General features: G+C 33.1%; 1 protein-coding gene and 1 non-coding gene across 2 annotated transcripts; both read left to right on the top strand.

Moving 5' to 3' along the window:
• Positions 1-16,508: 16,508 nt before the first annotated feature.
• Positions 16,509-16,616, top strand: LOC145557210 (small nucleolar RNA Z279/snoR105/snoR108). Its single transcript, XR_014092260.1, has one exon. It is a non-coding gene; the product is annotated as a small nucleolar RNA Z279/snoR105/snoR108 (small nucleolar RNA).
• Positions 16,617-20,278: 3,662 nt separating this feature from the next.
• On the top strand, positions 20,279-21,948 carry LOC145556658 (lectin-like). Its single transcript, XM_081618310.1, has one exon. The coding sequence runs from the start codon at positions 20,643-20,645 to the stop codon at positions 21,720-21,722; it is 1,080 nt and encodes a 359-aa protein (XP_081474436.1). The 5' UTR covers positions 20,279-20,642; the 3' UTR covers positions 21,723-21,948.
• Positions 21,949-22,298: the final 350 nt, after the last annotated feature.

The following is a 22,298-nucleotide window of genomic DNA, read 5'->3' on the forward strand; positions in this document are numbered from 1 at the left end:
TTTCGAACTTTATGTCCGCAAATCAAGCAATGATAATGAAAATTTAAAATACCTTCCTATGTATTTAGGCAGGGGAAAATGAGTGTAGTGACTTTGATGAAGCTAAGTATAGTACTATAGTTTTAGGTCAAAATCACAGCTTATACATATCTTCATCCACAATTCCATATATACCAAAGTTAATTGATCAATAATCCCATCATATCACAATCAAAAAATAACACTAGCGGGAGATAAATAATTACAATTTAGCATGCAGATAGTAGGACCAATCACAACTTATACATATTGTTTGTTACATAAAAGACTATTTTAATAATGAGAATTGATGCGATTGGAGCAATACATCTATACGATGGGCTCGAGAGTAATGGCCAATTGGCAAAGTCAAAAATTGGACGCCGTCACATTAATAACTAAAATTATTGGAGTTTGGTCTAAAACGTGGGGATTCAACAACAATTTAGCCAATGCCAAAATAATGGTACGAGTATTAAGATTTCTAGTGGATTAATGATAATGTGTAGTGGGTTGCTCTTATTATTCTTTATCTATTGGACCTTTAATCATTATTTTCTTACCGGATTTATTTAACTATATCTTAAAGTTAGAGAAGTTCAAATAAGCTCAAATATGTGAAAATCATGTCAATTACTTACTATCTTTCTCTGTTATACCTAATTCAAATAATATCCTTCAATCATGATTTACATCAATATCATCTTTATCATAAGTATGCAATGATAGCCTCAGATGCGAGTTTTTCTAAACAAAAACTCCTACCATAAGCATTAATTACATACGCCAAGCATAGGCTAACCACACAATTGCACCCATTGCAATACATATAACATCAAAATGAAGATGAGAGACCTTGACAACACAAGCTAGAATAAAAATAAAAATAAAAAAAAGAGGGTGCAATGGAGGGAAAAAGTGGGGCAATGATGCTTCATTAGTGAAGGCAAGATCTAGCATCATATAAGGTGATAAGGAAGAAGGGGGTCCATTTAACAAAATACAGTAGATAGCATACCAACTAGAATTGCATATATTGCTTAATGGGTTGAAAATCAAATTTTAAAAAGGGTCCCCCACGTAGTAACGAATTGAAAGGTTACCATATTATGGACTTAACGTGCAAATTCTGTAATTGTTGTTATTGGCCCAAAGCCAAACTTCGTTTAGCCACTACCCTCGAACCTGTACTGTACTGTGCTGTCCATCTGTATCAAATTATTCCATGATTGTTGGAAAGAGAAGTCTCAACAAGTTACTTACTTTGTCACTATAACTATGGAGTACGTACCACACAAATACTTTACTTGATTGTTTTGAGGATTTCATTATATGACACTTTTGATTTGGTCACGACTCGTGAGAATACTTGTGATTCGTGTAATCTGTCGTTGATTATCTGTAGTGTGTACGAATAATCAATTATAGTTATAGACTTGTGGAAGGAGATTTCTAAATATACACTCTAACAAACAATTTTAGGAAATTCAAATTATAAAAATTCTCAACCAAATTATTGAAGAGGGGAGGGGGTAGGGTTGATACAACCCGTAGAGGGTAAGCAAGGAAAGAATAATGCAATTCAAAAATATATGATCGAAAAAGAAATGGCCTAAAGATGTGTGTGTGTGTGAGAGAGAGGATGTTAGAAAACGATTGACAAGGCTAATTATAAATGGATGATCGTGAGGCGGAGAAGGCCGACAAAATATTACTCATATGAGCTAGGTTAGTTGAGGACCATTCCTGATTTTAGATTGGACAACCAAATATAATTCAAGCCTAATTTAGATGTAGCCGCATGACATGAATATGTGAGGTTCGTATATATGTGTCATGTTAATATGTGGCCTCTAAGACTGCACAAGGAAAGCTTTAGTGCTAATAATCTATTTTAAAGATGAAGAATCAAGTCAAATTTGTGGTAATTGGTTATCGAGGATTTGGTTGGTAGGACATATTAGTGGGTGAAAAGGTCCATTAAACAAAGTATGGTAGCGCACGGGGCAGAAAGAAAAATCTAATTAGCTAATATATTGAGAAATTACAATCTAGTACAAGTTAAAATTATACAAAGTACTAGCTACCTTAAACGAAATCTCAATTTGTGTTGTGTCTTTTAGGTCATGTTGAATGACTTAGGATACCATTATCACAAATAACAAGCTAATTATGTAAAAGTGTAAAAAAAACTAAAGTTCAGACTTCATTCTAATAGGTCAACCTTAACTAAGTCCTTTGATTAGGGTTTCGCAAACGTTCAAAACTGTGGCCCTAACTTAGTTCCACTAAAATGATTAACTTTATGTGTTGTTGACCATGACCACCTACATTAACTTGAAAATTTAGCCTAAATTGACTAATACGGAGTACTAGCTACTATAATCCAAGCTGTGCAAAATCGCCGTGGATTTTAACACCTATAATTAGGGCGTTCATCCCTATAATATAATTTAATAATCTTTTATAAGCTAAAGTAATTAGATTTAATACATGGAACCTATAATTTGAGTACTAATCACTATTGCCTAACCATGTGCATCTGTTTAGTGGGCAACTCGTGATCAAACCATGATTGTAAATAATGCATACGATACCCCCACAAGCATCATCACAATGATTATTAGCAATTGCTTTATAATTTACTTTTTTGTTTACTAACTAATATCTAATCTTAATCTTTTGGTGAATTAGAACTAAGAGCTTATTTGATTAAACATGAAAATAAAGTTAAATTATCTCGATTCTTTTTACTTTTATGACTGTTACAATAACAATAAAATGTTTTTTTAGAGAGTCACGAGGGCAAGTGATGAGAATCAATTTTGAGATCACTTGAAATCGGGAGGAGCTCTAACCAGCTGAGCTATCCATCGCTCTCAATAAAATGTTTTATCGGTCTCCCTCCTTCTGTTTAGTCTTTGTGACAATATGCCCAAATATATTACTTTTATTAATATTATTATGTAGATTTATCTCCAAAGGAAGATTTAGGCTTAATATAGATTAATTTTATTGGATTGAGTGGATGTCCTCTAGATCTATTATTCACGTTGTAGCATCATGCAAGTTTGACTTTGACCATGAAGCCTCAAATAAAACGGTAGCTTTGGATCAGATCCCAAAATACATTGAATCTAGAGCAGTCAATGGTATTACCATCTCATTTAAGCAATCATTTGCTCATATGATTATTTATACATGTGTCATCAATTATCACACAATCATATGCGTAACCTTGTCACGCTAAAAAGAAGCATATAATCTCTCATAAGAATAAAGGGGGTTAAAAGTAAAATATTCATCTTTCTTATACGAATGAAGTACCAAAGAATTTCATCGATCCTACTAAAATATGTATTTTTTAAGTTCTAACCCATTCTCTTTGTAATAATTGTTTGATTTTTAGTTTTTTACATCGTAGATATATCTACGGTTCATTAGTAGTTTTTGATAGTTAGTCATCACTCCACAACGACATAGTTTTTGAGTTGAGTCGACGGATATATCTTATTCTATTTCAAGCTAATAATTAAGGTGGATGTTGTCTAATTCGCTTTTAGGTGTGCAATGTTCAAGGCCAATATCAAAATCTCCGTATGATGCATATATATATTATATATGTGGGTTGAATCATCATAATAGTTCTTTCACGCTAACATATACTCCGCATACATTTTCTTTTCTTATTCAGAACTTGGGAATCAAATCTATCGACGACACTATCCTCACCTATTCGAGAATAAAATACTATAAATGAAATTGCCAAACATTAAGGTATGTAAGATGGACGGCGATTGCATCATTTTCTTTATTCTTTCAATCTCTCTTTAATGTGCGTGAAAATATAGCACACATGAGAAGAATTTATTCCCTATTGATGGAAAGAACAATTAAATTAAAGTTGGAGAATGGATTAAAGGAGGTGGGGACATAAAATAAATGGATTAGGACCACATTCCCTTAAATTAGCCTAAGTATAGGATAAGTAAGATAATAAATGATGATACTAACATTAGCAATTAGCATACAACTACCCACCAATCTAGCTGTTAATTAAGAAGTTAATAACTTTGAACAATAAAAGTAGAATGGTCAAGCTAAATAGCTTAATAGACCTCCCACTTTTAGGTAAAAAATCCCATGTGTTTGGTTTAGAGTAATAAAGAAGAGGGTCCTACTTTTTAATTTATAGGTACCTCACTAGCTAATTAAACATGTCTTTGTATGATTTGGCAAATCACTAAAGAAATCAATAGTAGATGCTACTTAGAGAATAAGGTATGGTATGATTATGATCTACCAGATTTTATGAAATCTCTTTTGATATTATATAAAGTTCTATTTTATATTTTTAACTTTTGTCAATGATTTGGCAGTTAGCTAGGCTGTAGCAGCTGTAACCATAATTTTTGTATTCTTTGGAATATAATTTAATGGGTTTTGCATTGGTTGTTACATTGTGCTATATGCCTATCTGTTGTGGAGGTAATTAGCTAGCTAGATTGGTATGATCGAAACTCAAAAGGAAATTAAAAACGAAATTATATGAGACTACACATTTTTACATGACGAATTGAAGTAAATAAACAAGTATTGAAGGGATTTGAAGAAGAGATGTAAAGAGAGATACATCTATTTAAAGCAAAGTAGATTTTGATTATTCACAAAACTGAAATTGATATGAGAAAAGGTACGGGATAAAAATTATTGGATCATATCACCATGTCAATCACTCAATCGTGTGTGGTCCTATTCAATAATAACTTAAATACCGACAATTTTTAGGGTATCAACAAAATCAAATCAAGGTTATTTTATATTTATATATATAGGATGTTTAGCATATGGGAATGATATTCAAGGGGCTAGAGAGTAAAACGAGGTGTTCGATAACGAACTATGATAACATAAACATATTATCCCCTGATGAACGATCAATTAACCCCTAAACGATCAAATAACTCGTGCAGTGATCGACCAAGTAATCCCTAGCGGCCTAGCCGATCAAGTAATCTCAGACCAACCGAGTAACCCTTGACCAAGTAAACCCCAAGTAACCCTTGAATAAGAAACCCGATCACACAGAAACACATGTTGTTTATGGTTTATTTAGAGACAACTAGTTTTAAATTAGTTTTAGCACTAATTTTTATTACAACTACCGTATATATTTGAAAAATATCAATGGATTGTTTTATTGTTTATATGAGTCGTTTTAAATTTGGAGTTCTTTTGACATGTACCTTAAAGCTCTCTTGTTTCTCATATCAGGGTTCATTCTTATTCCATTGTTTACGCAATTACGCCAAAGGGTGTAAGGTTACACCCATGCAAGAATAGGACATGATGAAAATTGTTGATGATCGGAATTGAGTCATGTACGTTCTCTTTAAGTTAATAATGAAAATAATGTTAGTTTAGTAAGGGAAAAAAAACAAATATAGTTGTAATCATTATAGTAGATCAATTTGGATCGATATAAATTTAGGAAAAAAATTATATATGATCAATAAAAATTTTCCAACTCTCAATTTCAATCAAAGAAAATCAATTATAAACAACAAATTCAATTTTAATAAACAAATCAGCCCAAAACCCAAAAACCGAATCAAACAATACTTTATAATAAGATAAAGAGAACAAGACCTAGATCACGGCCATAAACCAAACAATACTTGATTGGAAGGGTAAATGGGACCAAGTAGAATAATGGTCTCCCTATTTATAGTTGTTGATACATATATTCAATTAGAAAAAGAAGATTTCTCAACACATGAGCTTAGATTATACAGTATGAAAACAGTAGGACTATATCATTTTTAAGTGCGTTGGAACCCTTTTTATTTTAATAATTTTATACAACTATTTGTACATATATATATAAGTAGACCCTTATATGTTTTAACTCCTCTCATTCTTATGCCACAATAAAGAGAGAGAGAGAGTGAGAGAAAGAAAGAAGTGGTGTTTTGTGGGGTTAGTTGTGTTTTCTGCAGCAGCTGAAGGAGGAATCCAAAGGGATCGCATTGATCCCAACTTACAATTCAATTTTTAATTTTATGGTTTCGTTTGGATCATGCAATCTCTTTGGATTTATCCTTCCGTAGCTTAATTTTTATTATTTCATTCAATTTCTTCATCAAATTTAACCAAAACCGATTGAAGAAGTCCTCTAGAACTTCAACGAATATCGGGTTTCTCTACATAATTAAGGTAATCTCCCAACCCTTGATACGTCTTGATTGTAACAAGGTTGTACAACAAGTGTTTAATCATCCGAATTTATATTTATGCCAAAGTTATTATTTATCTTTATGTTTTTTTTTGTCTCAGATCAACTTGTTTTCAATAATTTTTTGATGAACTATATGAGTAGAAGGAATGATTGGGATGGTTTTGATCCGATACTTAAATTGAAAATAGGGTTATAAGCTTTAAAAAAAAAAAAAAAAAAAAAAAAAACCAAAATAAATTAGACATATGCATAGACTTGATAAACTCCAAATTTAATTCACAATATTTGATTAATAGGATTTTGTATTCTACAAAATCTAAAATAATAATAAAAAAGATTCGTAATTTGCATGGACTCCATGAGCGTCGTCTTCGTTTCGAATTATTCTTGTCTGTCTTTATTTTTCACTTTGCTATTTTTGGGTGGATTCTATTCTGTAAATGACCACACTTTTGTTGAAATTCTGCTTTTTATCAGGAATTTAATCTTAGAAACTGATTATTTTTTTTTGGACTAACACAAGCTATAAATTATTAGATGCAATTTAGAAACAAAATTGAGTTGTTTTGTTCTTTGTACTTATGTACAAGTGTACAACCAATAAGATAATCAAATTTTGTAAAAAAAAAAAATAATCAAATTAACAATACTCACCATAAGAGAATATTTGTTTCTAATTGCTTTTCAAAGATTGAATATACTCCATAATTTCTCTATTTCTAAATAAATGAATTGTTGCTTTTGTAATTGAATATTGACCGTAAATGACTATCAATAAGTATAATGTTGACAGCAGTAGTACAAATTTAGCAACATAGTTTTGGTAATTTTTATTCAACGTATAGTTTCAGTCTTGGTGAATTAACTAGACCAATTCAAGATGAGGTTCCATGGTGTATGCTGTTCGCAGATGATATCGTTTTGGTGGATGAGACTAAGGATGGGGTTAATGTCAAGTTGGAGCAATGGAGGCAAAGGTTGGAATCTAGAGGGTTTAAGCTAAGTCGGAGTAAGACTGAATATTTGGTATGTCGTTTTGGCACTCAGAGGGGGACAAGCAATGAAGTGGTGAGTTTGGATGGAAAGGATTTGACCATGAGTGAATGTTTTAAGTACCTAGGGTCGATCATCCAGAAGAATGGTGACATTGATCAAGACGTGACCCACAGGATTAAGTCAGGGTGGCTTAAATGGAGAGCGGCCACGGGAGTGTTATGCGACCGCAGCATTCCCTTAAAGTTGAAGGGAAAATTCTACAGGACTGCCATAAGACCAGTGTTGCTCTATGGTACAGAATGTTGGGCTTCTAAGAAAGAGCATATTAAAAAGATGGAGGTTACGGAAATGCGCATGTTAAGGTGGATGTGTGGAAACACTTTAAGAGATAGAATCAGAAATGAGGTTATTCGCAAGAAAGTAGGTGTGGCGGGCATTGTAGATAAATTAAGGGAAAATCGTCTGCGTTGGTTTGGACATGTACGACGGAGACCCGAGGGTGCACCGGTGCGAAGAGTGGAAGAGTGGGACCATGGAGGGATTAAACGAGGAAGAGGGAGACCAAAGATGACTTGGTTGGAAGGAGTGAGGAAGGATATGAAGTGCATGGATTTACGTGAGGATGAAGTTTTGGATCGTAAGGGATGGAGGAGAAAGATTTATGTTGATGACTACACGGAATAATCAAATTTGGTTCATGTTAGCCGACCCCACTTTTGGGATTAAGGCTTTGATTGATTGATTGATTGATTGATTGTATAGTTTCAGTCTTTCAGATTATGATTTTCTGGACAAAATAAACAAGTGTTATCGTACAAATGCTTCTATGTAAGTTAATTAGCAAAATCATTCACTTAATTAGTCATAGACAGGATTAATGTATATGACTTTGAAGATCCAAACAAAATTAGGAGATGATCAACTTATACTAATCTGATTCTTAAGATATTTAGATCTGAATATCAGTTTTGAATTTGTTAGTCCTCCCCATAGTCCTCATATACTTCGTATAAGCTAAGAGCAAGTTAGCTAATTAACATTCCACGTGAAAGCTAGGAATTGTTTGTAAGTACCATTTGACTATATTTCATCAATGAAATCTTTTTTCTTCCTGTGTCAAAAAAAAAAAAAAAAAAAAAAAAAAAAAAAAAAAAAAATCTTTTTTCTTCTTGTCAAATAAATAATAACAATAATACTTCGTAATAATAATAATTAAAAAAAAAAAAAGTATTCCATGTGAAAGCTAAAATATTTATTGAACTTCAAAGCTTCAATCTATTTTATATTTCCATTGTCATTTAGCTAGTTTATTGCCTAGAATGATTCTTGGTTAAGAGAAAGCTTGCTAATAAAGCGCGATTATAAAGATGATTTAACTTTTCTTAGTTAATATCACATCAAAAGCATTGGCTCTCTAGAAAAATGTATGATGAATTTACACAAGGTCAAAACTTCTTTCCATAATGATTCTACTTTTACCTCATTTGTCTAGAAGCTTTTGATCATTTGCAATAATAATGCGATTACTTTTGCACCAAACTTAAAATTAATTAACATAATGAAGTTCCTTTGATAATATTGTTTGCCTGATTTGCACGAAAAGGCTTTTGATTATGAGTTATGTTGTCCCATGCGAATCATTTCTATGTGATATTGGAGCGTAAACCATTCCTAATAAACCTTCTTTTTTTCCAAATCTATTTAATAATATGTTTAATTAGCTGTATAACTTTGTACAATAACAATATTATTGGCCTAAATTCCACGCACGCATTTATGCACTATTGCCCTACTTGGTTGCTATATTAGAGTAATTCATGCATGCTAATCTTCACATGATTGTTTGGCACAAAAATATGGTTTGAGCATAAAATGGAAATATTCTCCTTCCACCTTTATCTTATGCATCTTATTAATGTAAGGGCAACATTTGTAGGTGATGACATAATACTCCGTGATTACTTCAAATTTACAAATAACAATATTGAATTACTAAATCTCGTCTACATCATCATCCTTGGTGATTTTGTATATTGTGATATGTATGCATCTTATTGCAAAGGCATGAAATATATGTATGAAAGTTCATAATGCTATGTAATTAAATCACGCGTACATATAACAATGTTATTGAATCTCGTTTGTATCACTGTTCTTTGTGACTTTTACACTAACATCTAATATTTTTAATGCAAGAGTTCCAAAATGAATTAGGTTATGAAAGTGCTAGATGAGCAGATGAAAGAAAAAAATGATTACATAACAAGAGATACATGTGGCCCTAATAAGTCAAAACTCAAGTTAATTAGAATCCAAGGCTTCGAAAAATCATGAGTTTTGGGATGTCCCTTTTGTTGAACAATGAGAGGGACCTCATAATTCATATTGAGTGCTCCGAAGGCAACGGGTATTATAATTCAGGGAACATTTGTCCTTAAAAAATGTCCTTTATTTACAAATTTCTTGTCCTTCATTATACATTGCTCCATTTTCATCGACAAACTTTCTTATACACGTACCTCTAAACTCACTACTAACCCCCCACTAAAACAATAAATGTCCTACCTCTATTATTTCTTTGGATTATTGTCCATACATACTATCCAAATCTTGTATTGAATTTTCTTTTGAAATGTACCCAAGAATTATTTATATTTATAAGGTTTCTTGTGCAATATATATATATATATATATATATATATATATATATATATATATATATATATATATATATATATATATATATATATATATATATATATATATATATATATATATATATCCATGGACGTGACGTTGAAGGGAAGATTTTTTTTTTTTTTTTTTTTATTAATGTACTGTGACAAATATTTTTTAAAAAACTACTACCTCCATTACATATTATATGCAACTTTGGGATACGGTATTAGTATATTACCACGCATTGTGAAATATAAAAACTTAAAAATCGAGCATAATGCGTAATGGATCGGAGGTTGTACTTATTGTTCAAGCGGATGTACATTTTATAGCCTAGGTGTTTGTTTCATAGACAAATAACTCTACGTTTTCTTATTTCTCCCATCTTATTGACATAAATCTTTAACCTTTCATTCACCGGCCTATCCTAGTCCATTAGATCAAATAAGTACTTGTATAGAGTTGTATGTACTAATAACATGGAAGTGAAAAAATGTAGCTAGGTCTATTCAATAGATAGATTACTGAAAACTTGAGAAGATCAAGTTTCTGGAAAAACATAATCAAGAAAATAGAGAGAGAAAATTCTGGAAATTGTAAATCAGATTTTATTATGTCATAAACTTATGAAAGAAGTAGATTACAGAATATATATAGCATGTACAAAACACAAGAAACTTGTGTAAAAAAATCTGAAAATATCTTAGACAGCTAATAACAGAATTCTGATAGAGAAAACAGAATTCATAACAAAATTGCCAAGCTGGCAAACTAAATATGAGCCGTACCAGCTCATCACCCCCTCCTCAAGATTGACTTGGTGGCAACCCTGACCAATCTTGAACACAAGGCTGAGAAACAAGGCCAATCTTCTGAGACAGAAACCTATGTTGATCAGCCCCTAATGGTTTTGTCATTATGTCTGCCAATTGAAGAGCAGAAGACAAATGAGCAGTCTTAATGAAACCAAGTTGAACATTCTCACGAACATAATGAACATCCAATTTGTGAGGCTTTCTCCTGAGATGTTTAGTCCGTTCATGAAAACAAGGGTTATCAGCAATATGTTGAGCAGCAACATTATCACAAAATAGAGTAATAGGTTTAGGAACCTGTATCCACAAATCTTCTAATAAACCATCAATCCAAACAACCTCATCAGTTGTTTGACTCATGCTTCGATACTCGGCCTCAGTTGAACTCTTGGAAACAACTTTCTGTTTCTTTGTTTTCCAAGAAATCAAAGAACTGCCCAAGAAAACACAATAACCTGTAAGAAATCTCCCAGAATCCAAAAAATTTCCCCAATCCGCATCACAATATGCAGATAACTTCAAATCAACATTTGCAGCATAAAACAACCCATAGTTCAATGTTCCTTTCAGATATCTCAGGACATAAGTAGCAGCAAGATAATGTGGAACTCGAGGAGCATTTAAAAATTGACTCAATTGCTGCACAATGTATGAAATATCTGGTCGAGTCAAATTTAAGTAAAGAAGCTTGCCAATTAGTCTTCTATATACCTCAGGATCCTACATAAGCTCACCATCATGTAAACTCAAAGCTAGCCCTTTTTTACTAGGAAATGGTGCTGGTTTGCAGTGCTCCATCTTAGCATCAATGAGCATATCAAGCACATACTTTCGTTGATTCAGCATAATTCCAGCACTAGATCTTGTCACTTCTATCCCTAGGAAATATTTGATATTCCCAAGGTCTTTAATAGTGAAAGCTCTATGCAAAGCACCCTTGACTGCAGCAATAAAGTCAGGATCATTCCCAGCAACAAGTAAATCATCAACATAAGCAACTATAACAGTGTACTTGTTGCCATTTCTGTGAAGAAACATTGAATAGTCTTGATGTGACTGAGTAAAGCCAAAATTAATCAAAAACTTAGAGAGCTCCACATTCCACTGTCTTGAAGCCTGCTTAAGGCCATAAAGAGAACGCTTAAGTTTACACACTTGCCCAGGCTGAACCTTATTGTAACCCAAAGGAGGCTGCATATAGATATCTTCATCTATATATCCATGCAAAAAAGCATTATTAATATCAAGTTGCTGAACATCCCAATTCAAGGCAGCAGCAATAGCAAGAATCAATCTCACAGTAGTCAGTTTAGCAACAGGGCTAAAAGTGTGTTTATAATCTTTACCATTGGCCTGTCTATCTCCTCTGGCTACCAAACGAGCCTTGCATCTCTCTACATCTCCATTTGGCTTAAATTTGGTCTTATAAACCCATTTACAGCCTATAGCCTTCTTGTCTGGAGGCAAGTCTGTAATTTCCCAAGTATCATTCCTTTCAAGAGCATCAATCTCATCCTGCATAGCTTGAACCCATTCAGATCGCTCCCTTGCTTCATTGTAAGAACTAGGTTCTTTAACATCTAGAACCTTAGCAAGACTTGCAGCATCAGCAGCCCCAAGGAAAGCCAAAGAAGGCTCAGAATACACATTGAAACTCTGAGAAGCAGAACTATCAGGCATAACAGAATGTGGCAGGGATATAACATAATCATTGAACTTCTTAGGCATGTGCCTAGGTCTCTTAATCTCAGGAGAAGGAACAGTTTGATGGGCAGGAACAGAAGAAAAAGAAGAATTATAAATAAATTCTTGATGAGAATCAGAACCAGAAGAAGAAAGATTATGAGAGAAATGATCATTCAAAGAAAAATGAGGAATTGTAGAAGGAGAAGAAAAATCTGAAGATGAATTCTGAGGCAGCTCATTATTCAAAAAAGAAAGAGAAGGAAAATCACACACATGTTGCTGAGGAATAACAACATCTGTGCTAGTGACCTTGAAAGGAAATACATGTTCAACAAAATGAACATGTCTACTCAAAACAATTTTGTGGGTATCTAAATCATAGAGTTTATAACCTTTTTGAGCATAAGGATATCCAAGAAAAATGCATTTCTTTGATCTATGAGCAAATTTATCTTGGAGTTTTTGGTAAGGATAGCATAAGCAACCAATCACTCTCAGTGTAGAATAATCAGGTTTGATACCTAACAACTTCTCAACTGGAGATAACCAACCCAAAACAGCAGAAGGAATTTTATTCAGTAAATATGTAGCCGCCAGAATACAATCACCCCAGAACTTTATTGGCAAACCAGCATGAAACATCAAATCTCTAGCTATTTCCAGTAAACTCCTATGTTTCCTTTCAACCCTCCCATTCTGTTGAGGTTCCCCTGGAAGACTTCTCTGATGCACTATACCTTTGCTCAAAAATAAAGAAGTACAAAACTCTTTCAAGATCTCTGTACCATTATCAGATCTAATGGTCTTAATGGTCACCTTTAAATGATTCTCAACATAGGCAAGAAAACCAGTAATAATAGTCTGAACCTGAGCTTTATCATGAACAAGATGAGTCCAAGTAGTTCTTGTATTGTCATCCAAGATGGTCAAAAAATAATGTGCTCCAGATAAAGAACCATGAGCATAAGGCCCCCATAAATCCATATGAACAAGATCAAATGGTGCAAGAGCCATAGAATCATATAAAGAATAAGGCATTTTATGATGCTTAGCAAGAACACACACTTCACAATTAAAATCACTAGTATTATTGCCTGAGAACAATTCTGATACATGTTTCATTGTACTGACAGATAAATGCCCTAATCTAGCATGAAGTACATCAATACTAGGCTTATTTGAGGCTGTAGTAATAGTGTTATTTACAACAGTATCAGAATGATTACTAGTATGTGACCTTGAATGTAAAGAAAGGCTTGAAAATTTGTAAAGACCACAAGACTTGACTCCATAAGCTTTATCTTGCCTAGTGTCAGGGTCCTGAAACACACAAGAATTGTGCTCAAAAATAGCTAGAAGAGAGGATTGTTCAAGAAGCTTTCCTACAGAAAGAAGATTATGTCTAAATTCTGGTATATAAAGAACATCTGAGATCAGAATATCAGGAGTTAATTGAACTGTTCCTGAATATTTAACATGTTTAATTGATCCATCAGGCAATCCTACTGTTATGTGTGATTTTAAATGTTTCAAAGAAGTGAATAAAGCTAAGTTTGATGCCATATGATCAGATGCACCTGTATCTATTATCCAAGCATTTTGATCAAAAGATTTCTGCATTAACTGAGCAGTATGAACAGAAGTTATACCTGCAAAGTTAACTGTAGTGATAGGATCAGATGCCATTTCCTTGCTATTCTGCATCATCTTGACAACTTGCTGATATACAGCTGAAACCATAGTAGGATCAGGACCAGGATCAACAGAATCTGAACCATTTCCATTAACAAACTCCATCGGAGCTTTTCCAAGAATGCCAGAATTAGAATGAACATTAGCAGCAGATTTCACAGTTGATTTAGACTTTAATGATGACCACCACTCAGGATAACCAATTATCTTGAAACAGTCTTGAATAGTATGACCTCTAGTTTTGCAATTGTCACAAAACTTATCATACTTCTGCTTCTTATAGTCCTTCTTCACCATAGAACCAGATCCAGTACCTCCAACAGCTTGTTTATGACCAATAGAAACAACTGATCTATTAGCTGCTAAAGCACTAATTTCAGGTAAAGAATCAACAGCATCATTCAATTTCTTCTGAGTTTCAACCTGTTGCAGCATGTAATATGCCTTAGTAACAGGAGGAAGTTGTTCAGAACTCAACAAATTCGTCTTAACAGGATCATAAGATTTGTTCAATCCAACAAGAAGTTGCATCAACTTATTGCGTTGATCAGCCTCCAAAACCTTCTTCAGCATACCACAACTGCAGTGTTTCATAGCACCACAAGTGCAATCTGGAAATCCTTCCAGAAGTTGCAATTGATCCCAAATTTGCTTCAATTGACCGTAATACTCAGCAATTGAAGCATCGTTTTGCTAAATACGAGATAAATTCCTCTTCAATTCAAAAATATAAGGTGCATTACTCTGACCAAAACGTTCAGAGATCTCCTTCCACAATTCATGAGAAGAATTCACAAACATGAAACTACCAGCAATCGACTTATCAATCGAATTCAAAATCCAAGACATTATCATATAATCATTCCTTATCCACTTCTGATAATCAGAAGAATCAGTACTAGGCATACTCAATGATCCAGTAATAAATCCAAGCTTATTACGAGCAATCAAAGCCATTTTCACAGCTCTACTCCAGTTCAAGAAATTCGAAGTAGTAAGAGGAAGATTCACAATCTGCATACCTGGATGATCGCTATTAGAAATGTAGTAAGGATCATTGAAGTTTACTGAATGCGAATTCGATTGTAGATTCGATTCTTCAGCCATATTGAAGATAAATTCCTCAAATCAGATCAAAATCCAGAAATCAAGAAGAAAAACTACTCGATTAATTCGAGTAATTCAAGAAGAAAGAAGAAGAAATCAGAAAATCAAATCAAAGAAACTCAGAATCAGAGAACCTCGCTCTGATACCATGAAAACTTGAGAAGATCAAGTTTCTGGAAAAACGGAATCAAGAAAATAGAGAGAGAAAATTCTGGAAATTGTAAATAAGATTTTATTATGTCATAAACTTATGAAAGAAGTAGATTACAGAATATATATAACATGTACAAAACACAAGAAACTTGTGTAAAAAAATCTAAAAATATCTTAGACAGCTAATAACAGAATTCTGATAGAGAAAACAGAATTCATAACAAAATTGCCAAGCTGGCAAACTAAATATGAGCTGTACCAGCTCATCAGCTCATCAATTACCCATCTAATACAAAGTTGTATGTGTATTCCAACTCAATCAGCTCTACAATATACGGAGTATTTATTACGGAATACACGTTTTAATAATCAGGTATATATTCATGTGAGAAAAGTATGACTATGGGATTGAATTGCTGCACAAGAATGTATGTACTAATATATACTTGTATATGCTAAATTGACATTGCCTCGGTTATTAATCTATCATATTAGAAAATTAATTCATTCACAAAGTATGTTAAGACTTAAACTTTAGAGTTGGACTACTAGATTGTGGTTAATGTTAAGTTTAGTGAATGATGATGATATATACACTCTTAAAATCCCTTGAATGAGCTCATTTTAATACGACTCAGCTCATGAGCTTGATGCAACTGCAAATATAAGTGGTTGAACTTCTACGACTAGACCGGGTTGTTGTAAATTGCAATCATGGTCCATAGCTAGGAAGAGAAGCTAATAACATGTGCAGTAATTAAGGTCAGTAACATATCATTTAGCTGCTTTTTTTTTTTTTTCCTTCTTCAATTACTAAGGGAGTATGTATATTGAAGACGCGTATAGTACCTCCTTGTCCTAGCCTTCTAGTTTATGAAGAAGACATGGCGAGGACTTGTCAACGACACCGATTGTTTTAATGTGGAGTAAAAGGAGGAAGATGATACAGTGCATGATGTTAAGTGTCTAAGTGATACAGATTAATTGGAGATAGTACAAGTGAAGCAAAAACAAAATGTTGGCTAAGTCCCACATTGACTAAAGAAAGAAGGTATTAGCTGGTGAAGTTGTTTATAACCAGAAACTTGTTTATTGATTAAAGTATGATCCTTCAGGCAGTTAACGGGATATGATGAGTGGTCATTCTTCGCATATTTTATTGCGAATTGGGTGTTCGCCCCAAGCCTTATTTACGACAATATGGGCACCCCAATTTTATACCATCTGATCTCTATTCTTGCGAATTTTCGTTTTAATTTTTGTGAAATGGTTTTATGGTTCATAAAATAAGTTTTTGGATTTACAAAATTAAAATTATTTTTTGATAAACATTTGGTCACTGCTTACTTGTGAGTTGGACCGAACACTTGTAAAACCAAAATAAAGAGTTATCTTGAGGCTAGACTGGCTTTTTTCATTCACGAAACTCTTCACTTGGGAATCCTCGTACATGGAAGGAGAGACTCTAGAGAGAAGAAAGAGAATCTACATTCTCCAATTTTCTAAACATTACTCTTATGTCATAATTTGAAATGAAAACTCCTGTAACATTGAAAAATATGAAAAACTTCATGAACATAAACCTGGAATGATTGGCAATGTAGCATTAGGATTCATGAATATGACTACAAACATAAAAAAATAAAAAATCTATCTGTTTTGATTAACTTTTGGTAGCTTTTAGTGGTTTGAGATACCCCCTCCGTATTTTAATAAGTGTTATAGTTTGACTTTTATTACTATTTACATATTGTTGGATTCGTTGTAATGTATACTTTCATAAAATGAATTTTCCTATAATTTTATTAACATGTGATTAGATAAATTAATGGTCAAAGTCGTGACTCGATATGCGTATTTGGTCAAACTGTAACAATTATTAAAACACAGGGAGTAGCTTTTACGAAAAGTTACAAATATTTGCTTTTTGTAACTTTTCAAATTAGAGGTAGCTGTTGAAAAATTAATCTATAGTTTAAAAAATAAAATATTGATTTTTATATGTAATAGCAAGTTAACCGCTACTTTACCGAACACTTTTACCTAAATTATCTATCTTCACATCTAATAGCTTGTTGACAGCTAACAGCTACATAGACAACTACCTTCATAGCTGTATTTTGTCGAACACGCCCTTAGTATATACATGAATGATTTCAACTAAGTACCCTAACTATCAAGTTTGCGAGATACGAGTCAAAACTTCAACCTGATTAGGAGCTCAAAGTTCAGCCATTGAACTCTAAATTTGTTTTTTTATCTTGCATTCATTCATTGTGACAAAAGGCTATTAAACATTGGACTAACATGATGTACCCATTAATTAGGGTAGAGATCTTGTCTACAAAATCAATACCTGATCAAACATAATGTTTACAAATTAATGAGCAGACGTACCTGGTCATTTCCGAAGGATAATGTAAGTAATCAGTTAAACCACATCGATGATTATTTAGTTAATGGGTGTTGGGTTAAATAACAACAACTTTGAGAGAAAAGGGTAAACTGGTCTCATTATTAGTGGGTTATACAATCCTCTTCGTAATTCATGTCTATTTCTTGAGTATCGCAACACCCTTGTTGTATGAGCAAAATCATTATCTTTATTTCTTTTTCTTGATTGGTTGACTATATACAACAAGCAAACAAGTTGACATTATATTAGTATGTTACTATTATGCATTCATTAGGATGAGGAGGAATGGAGGAGTAAAAGTTAGTGTCATTCAAGTTGGTTTTGACAAATCTAAAGATTGTATCACTAATCGAGTTGTTTAAGCTGGCAAGCAACTACTAATACAGAGTATTTCCGCTGCCTAAGGTACATTTGTATAAGATATTAAGACTATCTAACCATCATAAGACCACTTTTGTAAGCAACTATTGCAACCAAGCATGTAACACCCCTCCCTCTCTAACTTCTTTCAACCTACCTACAAGATAGTCTAATGACGATAAGAGTTATAAGACGGTGGATATTAATATTTTGTATAGACATTTCTATTTAATTTGAATAACAATAAACAAAGGGCGTGTTCGTATAATTTGAATTTTGGAGTGTGTAAGTATGTTTAAACTCACTTAATTTTCGTTCATTTAAAACGTACTATTTAATCTAAGGGTCTGTTCTCTTACGTTGAAATTCAGTTCAGTTCAGTTCAGCTGAGTTCAGTCAATGAGAACATACCCTAAAATAGGTTGAAACAATTTAAAGATGAATAATTTACTACGAGTACTCAATATGAACTAATTTGTTTTACTCCATAGTCGGTAACTTACATGAAATGTATACTACTATTAATCTACTATTAAGGGTCTGTTCTCATTGACTGAACTCAGCTGAACTGAACTGAACTAAAATGAGCTGAATTGAACTGAAATGAATATTTTATAAGAGAAGGAAATTAGGAGCTGAACTGAACTGAATTTCAACGTATGAGAACAGGCCTATAAGAGAAGGAAATTAGGAGCTGAACTGAACTAAATTTCAACGTATGAGAACAGGCCCTAAGTCTATTTCTCCCTATCTACATGAAGATAAACCCAATAAAAAAAATTATTACTAACATTTGTTATGGATATTATATTGCTAATGGTTTCATTTAAAAAGACTTTCATGGAACAGCAATGAAGGTCACTCCTCATAAGGCAGAAGCCCAATTTCATCAGATAGCATAATATACGAAGTATTTGATAAACATGATTGGACCATAATCCTCATTTTATAATGGGTTAGCCCATTATATATTCAGCTTATGTAAGTATGTTGTTTAATGTTCGTCTTTGGGCTAATAAATAATAACATGGTCCAGACAATTGTCACGTCTTCCAAAATAGGTCCATCTTAAAAATAGCAAAGTCTGTCTTTCACGCCCCAAGACTTGGGGAAAGGAGCTAACAGGTCACTTTTATCTAACTCTAGGTAATAAGTCAACATTCAACAACACCATGTGATTTGAGCCTTTGAGGGGTTCAATGTTTTCTTTGGCTTGTTCAATTTATAATCGGTATTAAATGACAACAATTGTAAGGGATGCATTGATATGATTGTGAGATTTTGATTTGGTCTACGTTCTTAAAAATTTTGTAGTCTAGTTTATGTTTCAATTCGGTATTTTGGGCCAAACCATTCTAAGTAGTCTAGTTATGAACTTATGCACAACATTAATTATTACTCCAAATCTAAAATAAAATAGTGAAAAGAAAACACAAGTCGGATATGAACTTGCTTCGAATTTGAAAGGTAGAATTTAAATCCAAATCAATAAATATCGATGGATTCGGCTTCAATTCAATTCTAATATAAAAATCTAGATATTGAGATATCAAAATATCAAATCCACTACCATTTCTAGAGATATTAAAGATAAGAAAGGTGGTCCAAAGAATGTCTATGTATTTGAAGGAAGCTTGATGATGCGTATTTAATGCATGTTTAGTTTGATGTAGGAAGTTGTTCTCATAAGTTTGTAATGCACATGAAGGTTTTTTTTTTTACATATTTTTTTCATAAGAAAATACTATGCATATCAATCAAAAGATATTAGCAATTAGCCAAATATTGTTTATTAATTTTCATAGGAAATTATATTAATCAAAGATAAACTAGTTGAATCAATGAATTACCTACATAAATTGTAAGAAGCAAGAGTTTACAAAATGTGTTAATACTTCAATTTGCTCACCTAAATGAAATACGAGTAATAGTTTCACGTTCCATTAATCACCGACAAACAAACCAAACGAGTGTAACTATTATTTTAAAATGAATATATCTACATCACTTCATATGTACTGTATTATTATGACTATATGAGCATTATTACTCCGTAATTATTAATGTTTAATGTGATATAATTCCTGTCAAGAAATAGAAAGCAAAAATTAAAAAAAATTATAAAAACTCTGTCAAGAAATAGAAAACAAAAATAAAAAAAATGATAAAATCCACTTGCTAAGACGTGCCACCGTCCTACTGGCCAGTAACCACCGCAATAAGAATATAGCATAAAACATTAAACAACCACCACTCTCTCAATTTCCCTCTCTCTCTTTCTCTCTCATTCAATCGTCGGCTACCTCACCTATATTCTGTGAATCCCTGAAAATCCTGCCCTCAAGAATGTAGGCAAAAATATTTCCCTAAAAATAAAATTAAAAATCCCCCAAAAATATTTCAGATTTTTTTCTTCCTTTTTCCTTTGATTCGAAGATATTTCCACCTGCAAATCGATTCATTTGGGAAGAAGAAGAAATCAATGGCAACCTTGAATCAAAATCAAAGGTATAATTTCTTATTTTCTTTGTTAATCTTCTATTTCTTAAACCTAATTACAAAACCCATTTCTTCATTTTCACTCCAAGGCTTTAATGGCGATCAAAATCCCAACTTTGATTCCGATTTTACCCTTCTGGGTGATGCCCAGATCGCTAATGAGGGTAATTTCGTCAATCTTACTTCCCCTACATCTGGGTTTACTAGTTCTGGGCAAATCGTTTACAAAAAACCCTTTAAACTTGTTGATTCGAAATCTTCGAATCCAATAATTTCATTTTCTACTGAGTTTACCTTTACAATTACCCCTGGTAATGGAGATGGATTAGCATTTGTGATTTTTCCTAGTGGTGGGGAACTTTCTCAGGTTTTCGATCAAGGGTATTTTGGGGTTTCTGATAAAATTGACCGTAAATTTGTTGCTGTTGAGTATGATACTCGTAAAGATGATAATGTAGGTGATTTGAATGGTAATCATGTTGGTGTAGATGTGGGTAGTAGTTTTGTGTCTAAAGATATTAGTGATGTTTCTTCAATTGGATTGCTTTTGAATGGTGGGATACCTTTGAATTCTTGGATTGATTATGAAGCTAGTTCTAAGAGATTGGAGATTAGATTGGCTGAATCTGGTAGTGAAAAGCCGGTTCAGCCTTTGATGTCGTTTTCTATTGATTTGTCGAAAATGTGGGGAGATAAGGAGATTTTGGTAGGCATTAGCTCGTCTAGTGGGAATTCTACACAAGTGAGTAGTTTATCTTCATGGAGTTTTAGGGTCAGGACCGTTCCTAGCTCGTTGCATTCGCAACCGCTGGATCCCCAGGCTCACATTGATGAGGAACGGCCAATTCGAAGGAATAAGAGTAGGTTTTTGACTGTTCTTGGTGCGTTGATATTCGCCACAGGATGTGGTACATTGGTGGCATTCGTCGCATTGTTTTTCTGGGTGGTGTTATTTGGTAGGCACTCGAATGTTGTCCCTGAAATGCCTATGAATCAGGTGGATTTCAAATATGAAAAGGTAAATGTGACTGTCAATAATGATTCTCATGATACCACGAGTTGATTAATTTTTTTTCGTGACAAGTATTCTTTCCCCTTGTCATGCCTTGTATGTTTGTTGTATCTTTGCTGTGTGATTTGGGTATGATCCTTATCCACCTTGTAAAATTTTCCCCCATTGTAGGTTTGATTGTAATAGCTAGTATGGTGAAGAACACTCATGATGTAGTTAGAATGTTGTAGTGAATGAAATGAAATATATTCTTTCATATAAAATCTTGATTTTTATACTGCCATTTACATTCTTTGTACATTAATTGTTATGCTACATTATTTTGTTGTATGAGTGGTTGATTGCGGTTTTTGAATTGGAGTTTGATTACGGTCCATTCTCAGCCTTATGCAGATAAGTTTAGGTTGGATATTGTTATCAACTGTGAGTGGTGTCTAGAAATTGGCTGGAATCTGGATTTTGCTCCTTATGTTTATGACTTATGAGGAAGCACATCACATTGTTATGATCGTGATAGCTTTGTATTATAGCATACTTCTTGTCTCGATTCCCTTAGTCATTGTCCCCTTATAGATGGGATCAGATAGCTGCAGATTGTGATTTGCTGATAGTGATTATATCTCTTCT

This window comes from Chenopodium album, chromosome 8 (genome assembly GCF_948465745.1).
Source record: "Chenopodium album chromosome 8, dcCheAlbu1.1, whole genome shotgun sequence".
Taxonomy (NCBI): domain Eukaryota; kingdom Viridiplantae; phylum Streptophyta; class Magnoliopsida; order Caryophyllales; family Amaranthaceae; genus Chenopodium; species Chenopodium album.